This window comes from Mus caroli, chromosome 16 (genome assembly GCF_900094665.2).
Source record: "Mus caroli chromosome 16, CAROLI_EIJ_v1.1, whole genome shotgun sequence".
Taxonomy (NCBI): domain Eukaryota; kingdom Metazoa; phylum Chordata; class Mammalia; order Rodentia; family Muridae; genus Mus; species Mus caroli.
The window spans coordinates 40625698-40648750 of record NC_034585.1 but is presented as its reverse complement, the minus strand read 5'-3'; the positions used below and the strand labels follow the sequence as shown (position 1 = coordinate 40648750).

Here is a 23053-nt window from a genome sequence, read left to right as displayed (position 1 = left end):
CCTTCCCTTCCCTTCCCTTCCCTTCCCTTCCCTTCCCTTCCCTTTCCTTCCTTCCTTCCTTCCCTTTTCTTTTCCTTTCATATAAATGAGTTAGTGTGTGTGTGTGTGTGTGTGTGTGTGTGTGTGTGTGTGTAGTTAACCTGAGTGCTTTCTGGTTGTTCATTCATTCATTCATTCATTCATCCATCCATTCATTCATGTATTCACCAAGCAAGAACTTATAGTAAAGCTGTAACAGTCCACAGAAGAAGGGTGTAGTTTTGTTTGTTGTGACATTTTACAAAATACAGCACAGGGTGTAACTTGAAGACATGTGATAACTGGAGAAAGAAAGCATTGTTGTTATTATTATTATTACTAATTATTACTAACGTATGTGTTCATGTTATTATATACATGATGTATATGAGTGCACATGCCAGGGCATGGGTATAGAAGTCAGAAGAAAACTGTGGAGTCAGTTCTCCCCTTTCCTTTTTGTAACGGTTCCAGGGATTGAACTCAGGTTGCCAGGGCGATGCAGCAAAACCTTTACCTGATGAGCCATCTCACTAAGCTGTACAAGGCATTCTTGAGTACACTAACTGGAGGTCAGTATGAGTGCCTGGTACGATTAATACAAAGTAGCACTTATTTAAAAATTTTCCTACTTGTAGTATCGACTCCCATGACCCATTCCGTAAATGTCTACCACTTTGAAATGCCAGACTTTGAAAACTGGATTTGTTCTTTTGGTTTTGTTGTTGTTGTTTTGTTTTTGTTTTGTTGTTGTTGTTGTTGTTTCTCACTATATGCACTATCACAGCTTTTTGAGGCGTGTGTAATTTGATGGGAGATTAAATGACTGTTATTTAACCAGCTCAATAATAGCAGAGACATTTACTTGTTCACTGCTGCTCTGGGGCTCCTAGAGCAGGGGATAGACTTGCAAATACCTTGGTCAAGATTGAGTGGTCTCTGACATACTAAAAGCCATTTATTGAATGCTTGCTAAATGCCTGGTGTCCTGCAAAGCACTTTGCAGACATGGCGTCTTAGTGCTGATGATAATCCCCTGGGAAAAGACCATAAAGCCTTAGCTATCTGAAGAAGCCTTGTTTATCTTAAAGATCCCACAAGCTCCTTGATCTCTACTCTGCTTTGACCTTGCTGGAGTAGAAGGCTGTGGTTATGAGGCATAGGATCTCACAGATGGAGGGTTATCTAGGCTTAGTGCCTGTAGAAGAAAATGCTCATTTACTTCATTAAAAAGTATTTATATTATGTGTCTGAGTGTTTGCCTACTTTCATGTGTGTGCACTATATGTATAATGCCCATGGAGGCCAGCAGAGGGCATTGGATCCCCTGGAACTGTAGTTGCGGGTGGCTATGAGTCACCATGTGGGTGCTGGGAACTGAATATGGGACCTTTGGAAGAGCAGCGAGTGCTTTTACCTGCTGAGCCACCTCTTTCTGGACACATGTACCCTCCCTTTTACTTCTAACCTTCATTTATGCCCTAAAGCTCTCAAGACTATAGATAAACGTCTTGGAATGTATTGTTAAATTTAGCTGACCTAAACAGCATCCAGAACCCTAGAGCTAAAGATGCTATAACTTAACGTGATTTTCCTTCTCCTGGCTCACTTAGATAGAGACCCAACCAAAGCTTGTTTCCCTAATGTATCTGTTTTGTCTTTCTTCTCTTGCTATACAAGTTCACTCCTCTCTTCCGAGGCACAAACTGAATCCAAGTTCTGAGATCAGGGTCACTAACTTTTGCCTCAGAATTAAGGATTTTTTATTATTTTCTTTAAGGCTGAGTCATTTTTGCATTAATGGAGCTATTAATGACTTTTTCTTTCTTTCTTTCTTTCTTTCTTTCTTTCTTTCTTTCTTTCTTTCTTTCTTTCTTTTTTCTTTTTTCTTTTTCTTTTTGTTTTTTCAAGATAGGGTTTCTCTGTGTAGTCCTGACTGTCCTGGAACTCACTTTGTAGACCAGGCTGGTCTTGAACTCAGAAATCTGCCTGCCTCTGTCTCCCAAGTGCTGGGATTAAAGGTGTGTGCCACCATGACCGGCTTATTAATGACTTTCTTATACAGGAAGCAATCTCAGAGAGATCAAGCCTGCTGTTGAAGCTGATATGCTTGGTAGAGCCAGGCAGGGCATTGACAGGGCACTGAGTACTGTTACAGAAAGCCCCAACAGGGAGAAGCAGCTTGTGGGCAGGGATGGAGTAGGTGGGTACCAAGGAAGAGGAAAATCAGGTGAGACTTAGGTCTGGGGAAAGGCGCCTTTCTGACTGCCTTCATCCCAGTATGGCAAGACAGCGATGGGAAAGACAGGGGGCTGTTGTGTATGGGCCTGTGAGACAGGATGCTATGGCCTCTTGTTGGATGACCTCTCTAGCTGTCCTTCTGTCTGTTTTCCTTTTCCAGGATTTGCCATCAGAAATCATATTCTCTCCTTGATCGTAGCCAAGTGCTAAGAAAACAACCTGATTAGCTGATTGAAGTGATCACCACTAAGATGTTAGCACTTAACCTTCCTGGGGGCTTATGCCTTAAAATGAGTCTGTAAGCCAGGAGATGGAGGTGAACACCTTTAATCTCAGCATTCAGGAGGCAGAGGCAGGCAGAGCTCTGAAGTCCGAGACTAGCTTGACCTACTGACTGAGTTCTACGACATCCAGGACTACACAGAGGAACCCTGACTCAAAAACAAAACAAAACAACCAAAATAACTCTGTATGTGGTCTCTCTCTCTCTCTCTCACACACACACACACACACACACACACACACACACACACACACGCGCGCGTGCATGCGCGCACACACATACACACATACTCTCTATCTATCATCTATCTATCTATCTATCTATCTATCTATCTATCTATCTATCTACCTATCTATCCATCTATCTCTATCTCTATCTCTATATCTCATATGTGAAAGCCTATACTACAATCTCCCACATCATGTAAATAAGATAACAGAAAAGGATGAAGATCAGAAGTGCTAAAAGCATGGTAGCTAACCTCATTTCAGAACAAGTCACTGAGAAGGCTATGATGGCCAATGTGTAGGTAGATGGAGACCTGGAGGGGCTCTTTGCTTAAAAATATACAACTAATAAGAAGAGCTAAACTTTCAACCTCTTTCCTGCCAACTGTGACTACTCCTGTCCTCAAAGACTCCTACCTTGGGAAGCCCTTCCAAGAAGTGCACAGTTCCATTGTACCCTACCACCATTAGAATAAAGAGGTCTGGTATTTGTCCCTCCGTTTACCTGGAAAGTTACTGTTTCATTGACTGCTCACATGCTTGCTTCAAGGCCTGGGTGGGCATAGTGGTTTGAGTATGTTTGGTCCCCAATAGACTCAAGTGTTTGTTTGAATGCTTGGCCCCTGGGGAGTGGTCTAGCCTTGTTGGAATAGGTGTAGCCTTGTTGGAGGAATTGTGTCACTGTAGGAGTGGGCTTTGAGATCTAGTGCTAAAGCTCTGCCCAGTGTGGAATCAGAGTCTCCTGGCTGCCTGCAGAAGACAGGTTCTTTCTGCTGCCTGTGGATTAAGATGGAGAACTCTCAGCTCCTCCAGCACCATGTCTGCCTGCTTGGGGGCTGCCATGCTTCCTACCATGATGATAAAGGACTAAACCTCTGAAACTGTAAACCAGCTTCAAATAAATGTCCTTTGTAAGAGTTGCCTTGGGCCGGGCGTGGTGGCACACGCCTTTAATCCCAGCACTCGGGAGGCAGAGGCAGGCGGATTTCTGAGTTCGAGGCCAGCCTGGTCTACAAAGTGAGTTCCAGGACAGCCAAGGCTACACAGAGAAACCCCAAAAAAAAAAAAGAAAAAAAAAAGAGTTGCCTTGGTCATGGTGTCTCTACACAGAAATGAAACCCTAACTAAGACAGTGGGTGTGTTGAAATGAATTAAACCTGGTTCTGTTCCCAGGGTCTCTGATGATAGTGCCCATGTAAATTGGGAGAATGATGTGTGAATGGGCGTGGAGGGATTGGGGACCTGCACCAGAGATCCTTAGAAAATAACTACGATGCACTGTGATAAGCGCTGACAGAGAGATAGATACAAAGCATTGAGAGATCATAAGAGGCAAAGTAATTTTAGAAATTAAAGCATTTTTAAAAAAAAAATCTGATTGATTTAAGGTTCTTTAGAGACTTTTTTCCCACCTAAATTCTGATGAATAACTCACTTCAGAATTATAGGCAGCCAGGAGGTGTTACTCTCACTTGCTAATGAACAAAGCTAATCCCCTGTGGTGGGAGGAAGCGAGACAGTGTCTTCAGGTCCGGAGTTGGCTATTGATTTCCAGCAGACAGCCTAAGGCAGCGGTTGCCAAACATACTGATTGTAAGCAGCAGACCCCGAATCACCTGAGGCTCTTGTTAAACAAATGACTCGAAGGCCCCACTCCAAATAATAAGTCCCTCAAGTGATTCTTACAGCCTGGGAAGTTTGAAAGGACTGGTCTGGGGGCATAATATTTATCTTCAGAAATGTTTGTCCCACAAACAAGGCTCCATAAACATAAACTGAGTTTTTGAGACAGGATTTCACTGTGGAGCTCAGACTGGCTCTCCTGTGTCATCTTTCTGACTGCTGGGGTTACAGGTGCATACCATGGCTTATTTGTTTATTTTTGGTGATGCTGGGGCACAAGTCCTCAGAAACTTTAACCAAGTACTGTACTACTGAGCCACATCTTCTTTTCCTTTTAGGCATCCCTGTTTGTTTGTTTGTTTGTTTGTTTGAAACTGGGTTTCATTATTCTTTGTTTGTTTGTTTCTTGCCCCAAGTTTTGCATTTTGAAAAATCAAGTAAAATTTGTGTCTTCTCCAATATGACAGTTTCAAACTTAACTCATTATGATGCAGGGATCTAAGCCAACTCCTTTATCAGAAATGCCAACACCTCTTCTCCAACCAGTTGATACAATAGGAAGAGGGGTTTGTGGTCCCCCTTTTGGTAAGGACTGCACCCCTCATTTGCATGGAAGTTAGAGGAAATAGATACCATCCTTTAGCTCCTCAAAAAAGATTTTGGGGACCAATGATGGGGGTGGAGTGAGGTAGGAGAATGGGATGTTCCAGAGGCAAATGGAAGATTGGGCACACCTCCACCTTCATTCTACATATAACAGAACAGTTTACATTTTAAAATACATTTTAAAGGTCCTGCCATCCCTAATTGCCTAGTTGTGTAAATTGCTATTGAGGATAGATAGATGCTCTCTTTCCCCCTACAGGCCCTGTGAGTGTATATTACAACTTCTGGTTTAGTGATGGGAGCCCTGAGCTTGTGAATGTGGAGGCCTCTGCATCTCCATCTGTTTCCTGTGCCTTTTCTTGGACTCTTTTCCTTCTGTTTGCTTTGTTCTGTTTGCTTTGTTATTCTGATGCATCAGTTTTTGTTTTATACTTTTATATTTGATTGTTATCCCTGTTTATTTTTTTAATGAGAGACAGAGAGGGTGTGGATCTGGATGGTAAGAAAGATGTGAGGAGCTGGGAGGAGTAGAGAGAGGGGAACCGTAATCAGGATATATTATGTGAGGGGAATGGGGGAATCTATTTTCAATAAAAGGGAAAAGGAGACATCTGGCCTTCTAAAGTAAGTTCTTCAGAAGGACAGTAAAAATATTTAAAGTATAGTTTGTGTTTATAAAAAATTCCATTCATTAAATCATAAGATGAAAGTTTTGTTAAGTTTCAGGATTTTTTTTTATTGACTACAGAGATTTTGATAAGAATTTTCTTTCAAAAAGAGATTCTAAAAAAAAAAAAAATTAAATTTTACATTTGTCGTTTTCCCCTGAGTAGTGAAGAAAAACAGAAGGCAAGAGAGCATTAAAAGGTTTTGTATGTTAATAAAAATGCATGGTTTTAAATACATTTGGGAATCAGCATGTAAAACATCTAAATAGAATTGCTTCATGATATAGTCTTGATAAACAGAGGTTTATCACGCCTAAGAACATTAAATGAAGTACATTTAAAAAGCCCTTTTATTTCATTATTGGGTTTCTTTTCCTAAGAATACTTTAATATGTAAAATTGTTAAATATAGGATTTTGTTAAGGATGAACTATATGTAAAATCTGGATGTATATACTTCTCAAAGTTCTTTCTGTTAAATTTGCTTTGCATGATGGGATTACCAAAGATGACCCTCCCTAGGAACAGTGACACTCAGTATCTGGACAAGCTCTCTTATTACCCTGAATGTGACAGGCAAAATTCTATGTACTCACCTCATACCATGCACAGAGTAACTAGCATGTGATTAAACTGTTAAGATATGATTTGTCCATCTGGGTCTGCTTTTCCTCTTGGGGTATCCAGGCATCGTTGGACACTGGGCTGGACTGGAAGGCATGAGGCTTAGCCAGGTGGGTGGGTTCTCCAGAGACAGTGTTCAGTGAAACAGTTCTCTTTATCAGGGAGGATCAAGGCCTATATAAACCTTGGAGACTGAATAGGGGCTTGGGGGAGAGTTACATTATTGGTTGGAGTTGTAGTATTGAGAATGTTTCATTTGCATGAAGAGGAATTCCAGATACTTTCTGGGCATGTCCTTGTAGGGAGAGAAGAAGTTTAATCTGAAATCTGGGCAGCAAGCAATGTGACTGCCTCAAGGACAGAGGTGGGGATTATAAGGCTATGTGTACCCAGGTCATGCAGGCCCCACAGCAGGGAGGAAGCAGCCCCCACCTGCTGCTCTCCGGAGGAAATTTTTTTGTTTGGACATTTTTCCACTTCACTCTTGCTCCAGACCTGATCCCCCAGTTGCACAGCTTTCTGTGCCCCACAAGGAATTTATTAAATTCTCAGAGAAATCTCTAAACCGAGTTTTGTTAGGAACTTTTAAAACATAAATTTAAGATATAAGATAAGAAAATTGAAAGACTAGCCCTATGTGTGAAAACACTTTTGCCTGGTTTCTGGGCCTTTCTGCATATAAAATATACACAAATGCACTTTGTTATAAATAATCTTGTGATATTAAATATTTTAACACCTAATTCGATAGATATGTATACAATAAGACTATTAAGATAATGCTAGTATTGTTTCAAAAAAGCAATGTTAGATTTATAGTCTCTATGTTCATTGCATGGTAGAACTCAATTTTTACATTATATATAACAAAAAATTTCTTATAATCACATATAATTCTGTGTCTACATCTATAATGGTTGTTATCTCTAATGTAATACTATGCAAATGAGTATCTAATAGCTGTAACATGATAGAAATACCATCAAAAATTTTACCCTATTTATGGTTTTCAGATATGTTTGCATACAAACACACATAATTTTGCATATGATAGAAATCTCCCTGTTTTTAAAGAGCATTCAGCATAAAGATTTGGGGCCAAAAACATCTTAGACTGTTTACAACCCAATTACATTGCTTTATACAATTGCTTGTGCTACAAATGGAGTCTGTGGTGTGTCTGGAATATAGATATGAATGTACACCCATATAACCAACATTTACAGAGAAAGCCACACATGAACTTTAGACATGAACTAACATTCTAAAGTACTTCACAATTAAGTGTTTGAGACATTACCAGACTTCTTAACCTCAAAACATCTCCTATTTGGCTGGGGATGTAGCAAGGTGGTGGGTTCTTAGCTATGATGGGGGCGGGGGGGGGGCAGGGGGTGTTCATGTTTCAGTTCCCAGCACCACATAAAAGGTCCAATTTTATTTGGTTTTTCTTTTCCTCATTCTAAGCCAAATGTCTTAAAGAGTAAAGCCATAAGTTTTAAAGAATGCAGATGGCACACACGTGTTTTCTGATTACTGAAATATCATCAGCTAATAAAAAGCGAAGGATTATATTAATACACAGCCATCTAGATGAATTATACAAAGTTTTTCAGTTGTTAGAGGCTCTTCAAGAATATGATGAGAAACCACGTGTTACTGGGTTAGCAATATCAGAATGGCTGTTTACAAAAATGTCTAGTCCTTTCTATATGAAGCAGCTGGGTGTCCCTAGAATAGTCTATGTTTAGTAAATTTTACAAAAAGGACGTTAAAAAAATGGAGATTTGATGTTTTGTGGTCCTCGTTCATTGTGTCAGGTTTTTGACAGAATCCATGTTCACTTAAGTTTCACTTTGGGTTGAGATCTTTTTAGTGACTTATTTCACAGATCTAGCTGAATATGGCTGTCATGTTTGTGAGGTGCGTGTCTGCATAAGGCCATAAGTCTATTTGTAGCCGTTGATGCTATTTTCAAAAACTTGTAAGACCCCTGAAAAATTAAATATTCTAATTTGCTTCAAAACAAGAAATTCTGCATAAATATGGTATGTACTTCCTTTTACATCTGTGATCCTCCTGGATCCAGTTTTCCTAGAATGTAAAGCCTAAAATTGATTTATTAAGCTGATGTCATCAGAGCTGAAATTGTTAATAATGATACCATTTATGGGCCCTATGTATGTTCCTGGATAGTAACATAGTTGAGGGCGAATAGGTGAAGAGTGTAGTCAGAAAGGCTTTATAGAGGGCGATGAGTTAACACATGAAAGACATCAGCTGACTGAGAGGAAGACTAGAAACCAACCTGAAAGCCAACATGCAGCAGATAAGAGCCTTTGAGGAAAGGCTTCTGCTATACAAATGTTAAGAAAACCTCAGTATGTAAATCACCTGTAAAACTCCCAGTCCTGATAGAGTCTTTCACGAAGTGTTGCCACAGAGCTTCGAACCCCCCTAGCTCTGGTCTGCCTCCTCTCTGGAAAGTGGACTCTTTCTTAATAAATTTTATATTCCAAGCTGCACCACTCTTAGAGACTAAAATTTTAAATGCAGGCCATTTAAGGAGAACACACACTATAAATACATATATACATACATACATACATACATATTAATATAGGATATTCTTTAAACCATTAGGCTTGTTCTCTTTTGTTTTGTAATTCTCTTTGAAGTTGTGGTCTGTTAATATTTCCTTACAAAATGGGAGTCAGAAATCTCACTTCTATTATTATTATTATTATTATTAATTTTTTTTCAAGAAAGGGTTTCTCTGTGTAGCCATGGCTGGTCTTGAACTCACTGGCTGGCCTTGAACTCAGAGATCTGCCTGCCTCTGCTTCCCAAGCTGGAATTAAAGGTTTGTACCATCATGTAGGCAAAAAAACCAAAAAAACAAAAAAAAAAACCCCAAAAAATGTTACTTCTTTCTACTCTAAAGCTAGTGTGTTGGACAGGCACCACAGGAGGCCAAACTTAAAGCTGACTTTCAGAGTAAGGGATGGAGAATGCTTTCCACTCCACGTTCTGTCCAAGGAGAGGCTTAAATGGACTTGCGGACAACTCTGCTAAGCGTACAATGAACAGGATTCTTTCTACTCAAGATTCAGTATTTTCAAATTTTAAGAATATTCTCTAAGCAATCTTGCTCTGAGAGGCCTGCCTTCTTGAGCTCTCCGTGGCTTCCATTTGGTCAATAAAAGGGCTTTGGGTACTAGATCCTACGCGATGCATCCTCTCTGATGTAGACTCAGATCTTGGCTGGTCAGCAAATGAATCTCATCCTGGTTAGGGATGAAGTGATCTTTTCCAAAATTGTGCAGAGCTAGGAAGAAATTGTCAGGATCAGAATGGTATATGATCAGAGGCAGTGACAGCCCAGGCAATGAGGAAGCCAGCGAAGACTAGAACTATGAATACCAGCTTTTCCAAAGGAACTGAAACCAAGAGGTGATAAAGGCTATGGGGGTGACTTGACAGCAGTAGGACTTCCACAATCATTTTCTTTCCTTCAGGGCTGTTTCAGGGTCTTATTTTTTTATTTTTATTTTTGATATCTGTACGATTCAATAATAGATGACATAACATCTCAACTCCTTGAAGAACGAGGAATGGACAGAGGAAGAGATGGGGCAGAGGGGTGTAATAACATAGCAGCATAAAAAATAACAGATCCTTGCACTGAGAGTGGAGGCAGCCTGCTGAGACTAGAGACAAGGCAGGCACCCTGGGACTCTGTGCCCGTTCTGTCAGGAAAGGACCAATTAACCTGTCTCTCTGCTAGATCTGCATGAGTGTGTCTTTTTTTTTTCTTTTTTTTTTTTTTTCTCTCTCGCTCATGGATTTGTGTAAATTATAAGGCTGTCACAGACATGTTGGAAAGAAATCAGTTTCTTTCTGCCAGTAGTTTGGACTGACCCAAAATAAATCCACTTTCCTAGGCCAATCCTTGTTTTTAAATTTCGTTTGGAATACAGGGAAACAATGCAGTGATTTATGGGCCTCAGGTTTAGAAGGTCTGCTCTAGAGAAAGAGGTTTTTAGGGTTTTTTCGGGGGGGTTGGGGTGGGGAGAGGAATAGCCAAAAATCAAAAGTAAAATCACTTCTCTAATTATTCACTTCACTTCTCTTCATCTTATTTATAATCTTTAAAAATTAAAAAAAAAAAAGAAGAGAAAGAGGAAGAGAAAGAAGAAGAAGGAGAAGAAGGAGAAGACGAAATATGTGTGTCTGCTTTAGTATGAGCCAGTTCCTGAAGGAGTCAGAAAAGGGCATCAGATTTCTTGGAACCTGAGTTACAGGTGGTTCTGAGCCTCTCAACGTGGATGCTGGGAACCAAACTCAGGTTCTTTGGAAGAGCAACAGTGCTATAAACCTCTGGATTATTTCTTCTCATCTTTTTAAAAGCAGGTTTGTTGTGGGGGGAAAATGGGACTATAAATGAAAACTTTTCACATCATTGAATATATCTTTCCCAATTGATATGGGAAATTAACAACTGCTGATGCCACAATTGTTGCTTGGGAAGATGGCAAGTGGTTGCACAAGTCACTCGGGGTGTGTGGGTTGACTGGGGACAGAGGTTTATGACAACAACTACAGACTATGGATAGACTACAGACTGGAGACCTCCTGAAACTTCCTGTTTGGCAGAGTTGAGTTCAACCTAACAGTGAATCCCACTGACGTGAAGCTGCCTCCACATCAGGGTTTAGCTCAGAGGTAAAGCCCATTCCCAGGTGAGTGCAAGGCATCATGGGTGAGTAGCTTTAAGTGTGTGCTCCCAGACCTGCTTGTCACTAGACTATGGCCAGATTTCCTGTGTGCCCATCATGTTAGAGGATGGGCATCCAAGCTCTTCCAGATCTAACAGTTTCCCTTTTAGCCAATCCAGAGTTCGTGAGAATCCCCTACTCCTTTGTTTCCCAGTGGGAGGTATTAAACCACTATTATCTGTTTTTGAACTGAGGTGCAATTCTTCTTTTAAAACCTTATTTTTAATAATTGATATCATTTCAAGATCCAAAGACTTTCCCTGTCCTACGCATTCCTTTCTGCCCTCACCCTCAGTTTAGGTTATTTCTTCTATGGTGTGTCCCTGCCTGAATCAACCCTGTTCTATTTTGATGTTTCATGTCGTGTGTGTGTGTGTGTGTGTGTGTGTGTGTGTGTGTGTGAGAGAGAGAGAGAGAGAGAGAGAGANGAGAGAGAGAGAGAGAGAGAGAGAGAGAGAGAGAGAGAGAGAGAGAGAGAGAATGGGCTTTATTACAATTGCTTACAGGAGTGTAGGCGAGGGGTTATTTACAGAAACATGGGCACTTTATCAATGGGTACGTCACTGAAGGAAATGTCTTACCCCCAGCAATCATTATCTATAATCCCTCAGAAGGGTGGGTCACTTTCTCTATTTCTCTGTGGTTCTTATTTTTGAATATTTTCTCCTGTCCAAACTGGGACCCAAATCCTCTGACTCCAGCACAGTTACTCCTCCAGCAATGAAGGGATTAATTCTCAATAAACCTAGCAGAAAGTGTTATAAGTGGAAAATGCACTTAATGCATACAGCCTGCCCAAAGCATAGCTCAGCAGCACAGAGCCATGGCAGTATTGATTTCCTCTTGAGGTCATGAGACTGAATGGGAGCTGTGACTCCTGATGCTTCTCAGCACACATGGGACATTGTGCTGTGTACAGCTAGCCTGGGAGAAGATCAGAATTCAAAATTTGAGATGTGGTTTCTATTGAATGTGTATTACTTTCATACCATCATAACGATGAAAAAAACAACATTATAAGTCCGACCATTGGTAATGGGGACTGTTTATATTTCAAATATTCTCCAGCATTCTTTCTTCCCTTCTGAATCCTTATATAACTGCCTAGAGTATCACAAAAAGTGCTTAACCAAGTGGAACCAAGGAGGATATGTGTGCTTGAAGAGAGAGCTCCAGCCTGCAGCACTGTAAAGCCCGGAAATTAGAAACTGAAGAGCTAATCGGAGATAGAACTTCACAGCACTACCTAGAAAAGAGTCTCCCAGAGAACGATGAGAACTGAATTAAAGAGCTAAGCTAGGGGCCCTCTGAAATACAACTTGTAAGGCAGCCCATATACTTTTTGTCCTATGACAAAGACAGAGGTAGTTCTGTGACTGGCCCCTGTGAGTTTCCTGTTACACACTTCCCGAGGGCAGGCTCCTGTGCGTCTTAGTAAGGAAGATGACACTTATGACAGCTGACTGTATCTCATGTTGACTGTGCCTTCTCAGCTGTCCTTGCATTCCAGTGGGATCCCTGAGAACCTTGAGCTACTGATGTGTTCCTTGGAAGGGGCACAGTTTTAAACTATGCTGATAGTTCTGACGGGGTGATCAGTCCCAAGAAAGTTCTGTGTTATAAGCCAGTGCAATTGAGTGCCTCTGGACACTTCCACAATTTCTCTCTTGTGTAGATGGTAGGATGCACATATATCAAGCTTATAGCTTATCACTTTACCTGTGCACGGGGTCTCTATGAAAGAAGGCTGAGAAGAAAGAATGGTGGAGAAACGGAGTTGGAACCCTTATCAAAGTATGCCTTCAGCCTGTGCCACCTTAGGACTGTTAAAAGGGGGAGCCAGCTCATTGTGCTTACAATTTAAGCTGAGTTGGACTTACAACTAAAACTGTTTGAGCCGGGCGTGGTGGTGCACTTGGGAGGCAGAGGCAGGCAGATTTCTAAGTTCGAGGCCAGCCTGGTCTACAAAGTGAGTTCCAGGACAGCCAGGGCTACAGAGAAATCCTGTCTCAAAAAACAAAAACAAAAACAAAACCAAAACCAAAACCAAAACAAAACAAACAAAAAAAATTAAAACTGTTTGAGCAGACAGCCTTACAGATCATGCTTTTTAGTCAACAAGGTACCCTTTTAGGTGATGACAAATGAGACTAACTTCAGCCCGGCATGAAAAGTGTTACTATCCCCATTTTATCCATGTAATTTCAAGTCTTCATATGCCCTATTTGAAGTCACTATCAAGTGACCCTGCATTGGAATGACATCCATTCCAGTGAATTCCAATGGAAGTGGTGTTGGGTGACAATTTATTGCCCACTTGACAGCATTTTCTCAGCCTCTGTGTTTTCCTTTTTACCACAACTTAAATTTTAACTTTTTTCTTTTTTGGCCTTGTCTAGCTCGTGACTCAATTCTGGCCAGTTAGACTGAAATTCCTTGGGAAGACGATTCAAGTTGAGCTGTTTCAGATTTCTCTACCTTCTCCCCTTTCTCCCTCACCCCTTCCCTCCATCTTCCCCCATTTCTCTCTCTGTTTCCTGCCATCCTATGTTTGGACACTGATAAGATGCCTGAGGCTTTATCAGCTAGTCTGTCATAGTGTAAGGAAGTAGGTGACTTGCCCAAACAGCCAAGGGAACAGATAGAAGGCTTTGCGGCTAGATACCATAGGGCAGCCGGGTAACATCAGCAGACACCTCCCTCCAGAATTCTGACATGGGACAGAAATAACCTGTTTTGTTTACATCGAAGTGAGTCAGGCTTGCCTGAATATACAGCATAATTGTCTCTACCTCACCCATGCTACTACGGGAAGGCCAGTCACTTTTGTTCAGAAAAGATGAATGTATCCAAGTCAGACTATGGATTTTGTGAGTCTTCTGGCTCTCAGATAGTTTTCTTCTCATGTGTGTCCTATCCTCTGAGGGCTCTCAGATCTTTAAGCTGACAGCAGCACCGTACCATATTGTTTCCTCTTAGGTACGAATAATAATTACTAGACCAGCCACTTGAACTGCATCATCTTCAGGACACATTAAGAAGCATGGAGGTTGGCTTTTGTCTTGGACACAATCAAATCTTAGTTGAATCATGGCTGCTTTAAATCTTACCCTCTGATCTAGCAAGATAAACCCTTGACTACTGGAGAAAGATCCAGATACTGAATTGTATTGACTAGTCTCTAAAGCCTTGAGGTAACTTGACAAGAACAAAAAGTGTCTTCCAGAGTCAACCCATTTCCCAGTGGGGTTATATTTCTGCTCCTCCAAGAATTTAGGTGAATATAGGTTTCATCAACCATGCACTGACTTTCTGAAAACTGTCCTGAACAATGGGGTGCTGTTTTTCATTGTTGTTTTGGGGGATAGTAGATGGCTAACAGCTTGATCACATCTGTTTTCACTGGACACAACCGAGAGACACAGCTCCAGAGAGTCTGTTAAGGCCTTTGGACAGGTTTCTGATGGTTTTCTACAAAACTGGTTGCTCTCTTGTGTTCAACAGTAGATTGGGGACATCATTGATATTGGTAACTGTGGTCAGAAGGGGATTGCCATGCTGTTCTAGTACAGAAAAGTCACAATACTCATATTCTAAATAAGTACGAACAGAAAGTTTCCATTAGGGTCCAACCAGACTTCCTGAAGCAAACACCAATAGGCAGCTCAACAGAGCCCCTCTTTGGTCAACATCACTTTCCTGTAGGCATCAAAGGCCTAATTTTGTCATAGATAAATGGAAATACTTATTGGACTGAAATCTTTCTTACCTCTAATTGTTTCTGGCATCCATCCTGTGGGAGGTCCAAAGAGTCCCTGAACTGTAGTCATGAGCAGGGTGCAGTTGCTACTAGGAATCATTGGGTTAAGGTATATGGAGAATCTAATTTTTTTTAACCAAAATATTACATGTTTTGAACTCCATTGTCATTACCATTGGCTATCAAATAGTAAATGGCTCATCCTCTTTGCATGATTTCAGGAGAAGAGGAAGGCATTGCCTTGGCACCACGGATGACTCAGCACAATTGGATTGACAGAAAAGTCAAGATAATTGTAAGATCCCTCAGCATCAGGATTATCCTAACTGGGAAGAAGAAATATATATTTCCCCCTCTAGAACTACCTCAGTCAGCCTGCTTATTCTTCTTCCTTTCCTGTTCTTTCTATACCTATTCATTTATTTGTGCCACCGTTCAGTGACCAGATCTCGTTACCGGGGCAACAACAGTACCAGTTGGTATCTGCTAAGCATATCTCCCCTCCCCCCCCCCCCCCCCCCCCCCGCGCACTCGTAAGTCTAATTTTAGTACCCAGTCACTCTTTAATATGGGTACTAGCTTAGGCAGTCTGTGTTCAAGGCTTTTACTCTCCCGTGATATGTCATACTTAATTAACTGTCACCTTCACTATTAATATTAACTGAAATATTAATTTGATGAATCTTAATTTCTCTTAATCATAGCATCATTTTGATCCTTCATTGGATATCTTTTTAGAGTGACACTCAGTGCAGAGGAGAAATATTAATAGCACATTAAGGCGTTTAAAACATCTCTTTAATAATTGCATGTTTTCCTGGTAAGGAAGTGTGTTTCTTGAACAGATGTAGGCACCCTGATTTTCTTGTTAGCAAATGGATGTTTTGTCTTGATCACCTTCTGACTCTTATTTTGCACCTTTAAATAAAAATACTTTCAAATTTAAGAAGTGCTCCTCCTAAAATGAATCCTCCAGAGCCTGGTGCATTCTTGGAGTGGTGAGGGCTTTGTACTACTAATGGAAGCATGGGAAATTCAAATTTGAAGGTTTAGCCTGATCCTTTGGCAGCAGAATCTATGGAGAGCCAGCACCAAGGAGGACAAAGCCAAGATGAAGAGTAGATGAAACACAAGGAAGAGGAGGTAGGGAGATCTGACCTATATATTGACCATTCTAACTTTCATTTCATTTATTAGAATATTTTCTTCCCCTTGTACCTCTCATCCTAGATAGATTGAACCTGGATGAAGATGCTCATCCTTCATCATTATTACATGGCCTTCATCATTATCACATGGCCTCCATCGTTATCACATGACCTTCATCATTATCACATGACTGGCATAGATGAAAAGTATTTTTAGGAAGGTTCCCATAGTTCATGCCCAGTCACCCAGATACTGGACCCACAAGCAGGGAAGCATCCCCAGGCCTCTAGTTCTCATGAGCTTCCCTCAAGTGTCAGCTCTCCCCTATCCAGGGGGAGGATGCTAGCACTTCTCCTTCTTTCCCCAGGCCTCTGAGCATTGACCACAGGGGATATTCTGAGTCTTTACCCATTCCGCAGCAGCGTGTACCATAAGCCCACTTACCTCCAAGTACACCACCCACGGCATCACCAAAGTGGCCACCAGCAGGTCTGCCACAGCCAGGCTCACCACTAGGTAGTTGGTGGTGGTCTGTAGGGCGCGCTCCCTCAGCACAGCTGCACATACCAGGCCGTTACCAAAGATGATGGCCAGGATGAGTGCACAGTAGGACAGAGCGTAGTAGGCGTGTGGACGGGCCCGGTTGACAACAGTGGAGTTTTCTGCCCCACAGGTGGAGTTGATGTGGCTGCTTATCTGGCTCAGAGGTGCCATGGCCCACACAGAGGAATGCGACTCCAAAATGTTTCTAGGAAAAGACAGACAACAATGTGGGCTAAATCAGACTCTTTAGAGCTGGGATAGGATATGTAGATACAGCTTAAAATGTTTCATGTCTACAAATACTGATGGGACATCTCCTATATAATAGCAGGCAGTGCTGTAAGAACTGGAAATACATTTAGGGACGAAACAGATAATTCTTCCCTTAGGAAGCCTCTATGGGAATTGGGGGGAGAGATTTAATAATCAAGAGCAGGCCTGTTCAGTGATAATATGCATTTTGGAAAAAAATAAATCAGAAATGGGAGTTGGAGAGAGGTCCAGGATAATATGTCTGTGGGCGAACACAGACAACAAGGAAGGCTTCCTGGCTATATTAGCATGAAGTCAAGGCTAGCAGAGGTAGAGATCAACAGAAGGAGCAGGTGTGTGTGTGTGTGTGTGTGTGTGTGTGTGTGTGTGTGTGTGTGTGGTGCCTCCAGGGAGGGCCAGGGTTTAGGGGGAGTGGCAGGAAGGCCAACACAGCTGGAGTCAGTCTGATGAGGTGGCAGTGATATGGAAGGATGTGTGGGTGACTGAGAGAACCAGGCTTGTGCTCTGTGTGGGTTGGAGGCTGCTTCAGTGGAGACTTCACCTGGCCATTTCCACCTCTGAGCAGTTTTCTTCTCTATAAAATGGAGGACCGTTAGAGCGCATTTCCTAAGAGTTTTCACCCCAGGCATGGTGGAAATAATTTACAAGGCAGGATCATACCTCAGTGGCCTGGGTCCATGCGGAAACTAGCGGTTGGCATTTAGATAAAAATCTCTGTGCAGCTGGCATGGGGTGAGAAAAAGACACAGTCCCCAAGTAAGACAGAGGCACACTCACTTACAGTTTGGTACAGTATATATTTTCCCTTCTTGGAAATTATTTGTGTGTGTGTGTGTGTGTGTACACGCTTGTAAGTACAGGTGTTCAAAGCTAGAGTTACACGTGGTTGTGTTCTGCTAATATGTGTATTCGAAAGTGAACTTATTTTTGTATTTTTTCCCCAAGGCATAAGGGTTAAAAGTTGTTTCTAACATATTTTTGGTCATGGCATCATGACATTTAGACATGACATACATGGGCCCCTGTGAGAACTCTTTAGGTCTTGGCGGAAGTAGAGGCTGGTGGTCATCAGGGTCCATTCTCAACCCTGTCACCCACCCACAGCTTTCTTGAATTAAGGGGTTGCTTAATCATGGCTATCATTTTACACCGCACTCTGAAACATTTCTGCCTGAAAGAAGTGTATTTTAACACTTCTTAAGAAGAAATGGGTAGAAAAAGGGTGACCAACTTGGAATGAATTCAGAGAACTACTTAAAAGTGTTCTTTTCCACAGCACATTGTTTGCAGTCAATATACATTTTAACACATAATAATAATTCTTGGTAATAATTATAATTTTCTCATTATTAGGAGAAGGGCAGCCTCTACCCTGGAAATAGCGTTGCTGCTGCCAAGGGCTTTCAGAAAAACACAGCGCTTTCTGATTGTTCAAAGATATTCCCACTTGGAGGCAGGCTCAGGCCCAGAATACCTTTCCTTTCACAGCTGGGCCACCTTCAAGGCAGCGGCCAGTCTCCTTTCCTAGAGTCTCAGCTGCTTAGCCTTATCTCCCTGTCAAGTACGAAGAGGAAGGTAAAGCCAAGGACTTCTGGTTACCATGTTGCCGGGCTTTGCCCTGCGCCCTGAGAATTGACAGCTACTTTAAAAGCCGTGCAGGGGATGTGAAGCGTTAATGGTGAGGCGACAAGCCTCATCTCTGCACCCGATGTTGGAAGCACAACTGTATGGATTTCTCATTTGTGCTTTTACATTGCTCTATTTCTGGTCTTAGACTCTTCCTAGCAGCGGGTGGGCAGGCCGAGGTAGTTCCAGAGTTTTGGGTGTGAGAGATGAAAGCAGAGATGAGTGAGATATGCTGCACTGCTCCCTGCCTCTCGGGTAATCATTTCCACTTTATTTTTTCCACCTTAGATTTTGTTTTTTTTTTTTTGTATTTTTGGGTTTTTTTTCTTCTTTTTAAATGAAGATTTCTTATATAACTCTGAGTTAGATCTCCCCAGCTTCCTCCACCCCCTGTTTATACTTCTGATCGATGTGCTAAGAGATAGAACTAGTCTCAGGATGAAGCTGAGAGTCCGAAGAATTCATTAACTTAATAATCACTCTCCAAATAATTCATAATGAGAGACCAGTTGTTTCATCGGCAGAATGAGGATAAATCATGCCTACTTCACGGGGTTATTGTGAAGCCCAAATGCAATTATATGCTTAAAGCCTCGACACCGTGGACAATTTGGGCTGATAATTTTTTGTTTTGCAGGAGGTGTTATGTATGCAGTGTTGATGTTTAGCAGTGTCCCTGATCTAGCTACTCATTGTAATAACCAAAAAGTGGATGCTGCTTAGACTCAAATGGGGGAGGGAGCAAAATGACTCTCCGACTAGAGAAGCATTACTGTCGCATAAGACTTACCATGGCTTTTACTGTTAACAGGAAAGCGTGGGGAGGCAAAGAAGAAAAATAAGCCAAAGCTGCCAATCATCTGATGAACTTGGTGATGAGGGAGTTACTGGTGACCTCAACAAAGAACGTTAGGAGTTAAGAGAAAGTCGAGAGTCAGAGGCTAAGGGGTGGGCTCAGTGGGGAAGAGTTCACTGAGGACCTGTGTTCGGATCCCTAATGCCCAGGTAAAAAGCTGGATATGACTGAGTGATTGCCTATCGCCCCAGTGCTGTGGAGGCCTGAGACAGCTCAATGCAAGGGACTTGGTGGTTGTCAGCCTAGCCCTAGATTCAGTGAGAGTCAAGGCCGAGTGTGACAGAGTAGGACATATGACACCTTCCTCTTATGTCTGCATCACATTACACACATGTGTGCTCACATATTACAGATACCACACAGGCATGGGGAGAGGGGAGGTGGACAAGGGCCAGAACACTACTACTAACCCGGATCTCCTAGGATATACTGCATACAACAGCGCTTATGATTTTTAAGAAGGTTGAATTTCATATAAAGCATTGGTTCATCCTGGTCTTTTTAGTGTGTTCTAGCCTTTTTAGGATGACTGCATGATCTAGTTTAAAAGCCATCGAGACAGAATGGATTAGAGCTCTCATTATCTGGGACACACAACCTGCTGTGGTGATGCTCAGTCCCTCAGTGTACTTGCACACTCGACCCACACAGTCTCACCAACATGACTATTTAACATGAGCAGAACGAGGACAACAGTAGGTGTGCTAAAGTGGACGAGGGAGGGACCATGAGACCTCAGTTCTACACTAAGAGCTACAGGCAGCTAAGGGATGCAGAGAGATGGAGAAATGGTCTTCCATCTGCATGTAATCTGCATGTGACAGTGATTGACGAAAAGAGAGGGCGTGAATGTGTGAAGAAGGCAGAGGAGTGGGAGGGGCTGGAGGGAGTAAAGGGAGGGGTGAAGTGATGTAATTATATTATAATCTCAAAAGTAAAATAAATAAATAAATAAAGACGATTTATAGGATTCAATCATTTGTTCTTTTTCCTTAAAGTCATTGAACCACTCAAACCCCAAACATTATAAATCCAAGACACCTTGAGTGTTTAGTCTCCTTCCAAAGACAGCCACTTCTGGGCTACATCTGGGGCTAGGCTGACAATAAAACATCCTATTTAACATTTATAAATGTTTACAACATCTCCTGAGGGAGGATTTGGGCATCTTTCTTTTAAGTATCAAAGACAGAGACATAGAGACAACTTTCTGAAGCTCACACAATGTGACCCTCTGTCTGGTCTCCATGAAATGGGCATCTCTGCTCCATCACTTCCGGTCTGCCATGATGCTCTCTCACCGCAGGCCTACCGCAATGGTGCCACATGACCATGAACCAAAACCCTTAAAACCCATACCAAGGAAAGGCCACAAGAGCACACACACAGAAGATGGGCATTCTTCCGGGACCAGGAGAGAACGAGTTTTTATTCCCACCCCTTTCTCTGCAGACAATTACACAGTGCGTGATGTGAGCCAACCTTTGATTAAGGCTTCTCAAGTCTAACAGTCACCACTCACTTAATATATCTACAAGTGGATGCTACGAGTCCTTCCTAGGTTGAAATGGGCTTTCTTCGGAGCCAGAATGAACTAGTAGCTTCCATGACTTACCTTCTTTCACATCTCAGGTCCTGAAATCATAACCTTTCACTAACAAACATCACCAGTGTCCCCAGTTTTTCTGGCCTTTGCTTCAACTCAGACTTCCCAATTCCTTTATAAAATCAATAATTCCAGCAGCTAACATGTATGAGCTCTATCATATTGACAGCATGAAGAGTAGAGCAAATGCTGTCCCCACTACTCTTCCAGCAGATGAAGAGAAGGGGTTATGGAGGGATTGATTTCTAGCTGAGGCCATAAGCCACTCAGTGGTGGAGTTGACAGTCAGAGACCCGAGCCCGGAGCTCCCGCCCCGGTCTGAAGTCCTCCAGCGTGGAGGGTAAAACAGACAAGCCTGCGTGGGGAATAACATGAAGATCTTGCATGTTCAGAGTAGCTTGTTCTCCTTACCCAGCTTTTAAAAGTCAACGCAGGTGTGCACTGTGCACAGAACTGGTGGGAGTTATATTGTCATTATTATTAGAGGTAGTCTTTAGCATTTCTATGGTGCTTTATTCTTGTAAATTGCTTTCTAAGTCATTTCATAATGAAGATTCACAAGGGCATTGAAGTCTATCGCGTATTTATAGATCTGGGTGTATTTACATATGCATATGTTGGTACATATACAGAGGAAACGCCACGGGTGGCTACAGAGATCCAGAAGCTAACATAATATAGTTTTTTTCCCCTTATTGAACCTGGTCAATAAAGCATGCTTACTTTCCTTGACAATCTACAAAAACAAGACATCTTGTCATTCTAACAAGACATAAAGTAGGGGGATACAGTAGACCAAGTAACCAGAAAGTGAATATTTACTGATAGCAAACTTCTATGTATTAGACATTAAATTTAATACTGGATGGACTCTCTATTTGATATTTGACATTTGATCATTTCATTAGAAGAAGCCTTCTGTTTGGATGCTATCACTATTTTCTTTGCCTGACCCCCTTGTTCACGAGGAGCCATGCAGACCCTTGAAAACATACAACTCTAAATAAACAAGTATTTGAATAGAAATCTCGCATTGTCTCTCCTCTGGCTCTACAAGTTTCCAAGGTCAGGTCAAATGTCTGCCTTTCATCCTCATCCAAGGACAGTTTACTGACCTTGTAGCACCAGTAAGCAAACAGGCATGCAGAACGCACTTAGAATCTGAGTACCACTTTGCTATTGCTATGTTGTTGTTTGTTTTCATGCACTGAGAAAGTATTAGACTAAACCAGATGCAGTCAGTGGCACAAGTGCACTAATTACAAGAACTCTGTTGACCCAATAAGCCACCGTAAGCAGTGGGAATCCTACAGTTAAACAACAATGCCTTCAACAATCATATACCATCACTGGAAAAAAACATACACAGCCATGCTCACATATCTCTGTTGGGGTAATTGGATTCTGACTTGGAAGCAGTTTGACTTTAAACACATTGCAAACGGTGTCTCTCTAAACCCCTCGGCCCTGCACTACCAGGGTGCTGAAGTGGGTAGTTCAAAATATCAGATTAAGTCAAACCCGTAAGAGGAATGCAGTCGACTTCTGTGCAACTCCCAGGAAATAAAAACAGGTTTTTATTTAATGTCTTTTATGTATGCCTTGATATAGATTCTAGAGCCCATCGTGACACAAATTTGGGAGAGGGGGGGATTAAAAAGAGAGCAAGCAGGTCCAGCCACTTAATGAACACAGTTTCCCCGGGGTTTCATGTTTTAAACCTAGAGCAGCTCAGAGAACCACAGAATTCCAAGCTAATCAAACAATCTTCCACTAAATTAGAAATGAAAAGAGAAATCCACTTACCCTGAAAATTTCTTCTGGTGCCTGGAGACTGTGGTGTTTAGCGCCTCAGTTCCTGAAGCCATTGACTGACTGCAGACACACGGAACGAAGCAAAAGCAAACTTTGCCTTTCCCAGGACACAGAAACTATGGAATCATTTCCATGCAGGAAGGAAATCACCTGGTTTTTGCCTCTGAGGAGGAAATTACATGTGAACTACTCTAACAGCTTCCTCACCAGACCTCACTGCCTGGTTTCATAGCTGCTTTCCCAAGGCACCAGTGTTCCCTAGAGGATTTGGGAGGGACCCCCCACGGGAACGTTGTTTGGGTTAGCGGCTGAGAGGCTCTCTGTCCTTGGTGCTGAGAGAGATGGATGAGGCACAAG

General features: G+C 42.0%; 1 protein-coding gene across 1 annotated transcript in view; it reads right to left on the bottom strand.

The window, feature by feature from the left end:
- The window catches only part of Drd3 (dopamine receptor D3), a 58778-nt gene extending 36017 nt beyond the window's left edge, over positions 1-22761 (bottom strand). The window contains exons 1-2 of the mRNA XM_021185330.2: positions 22688-22761; positions 16422-16725 (exon numbers count right to left, since the gene is read on the bottom strand). Coding sequence (XP_021040989.2) covers positions 16422-16725; positions 22688-22749 — 366 coding nt within the window. The 5' untranslated portion in view covers positions 22750-22761. The remainder of the gene's footprint in view (positions 1-16421; positions 16726-22687) is intronic.
- Between the last annotated feature and the right edge of the window lie 292 nt (positions 22762-23053).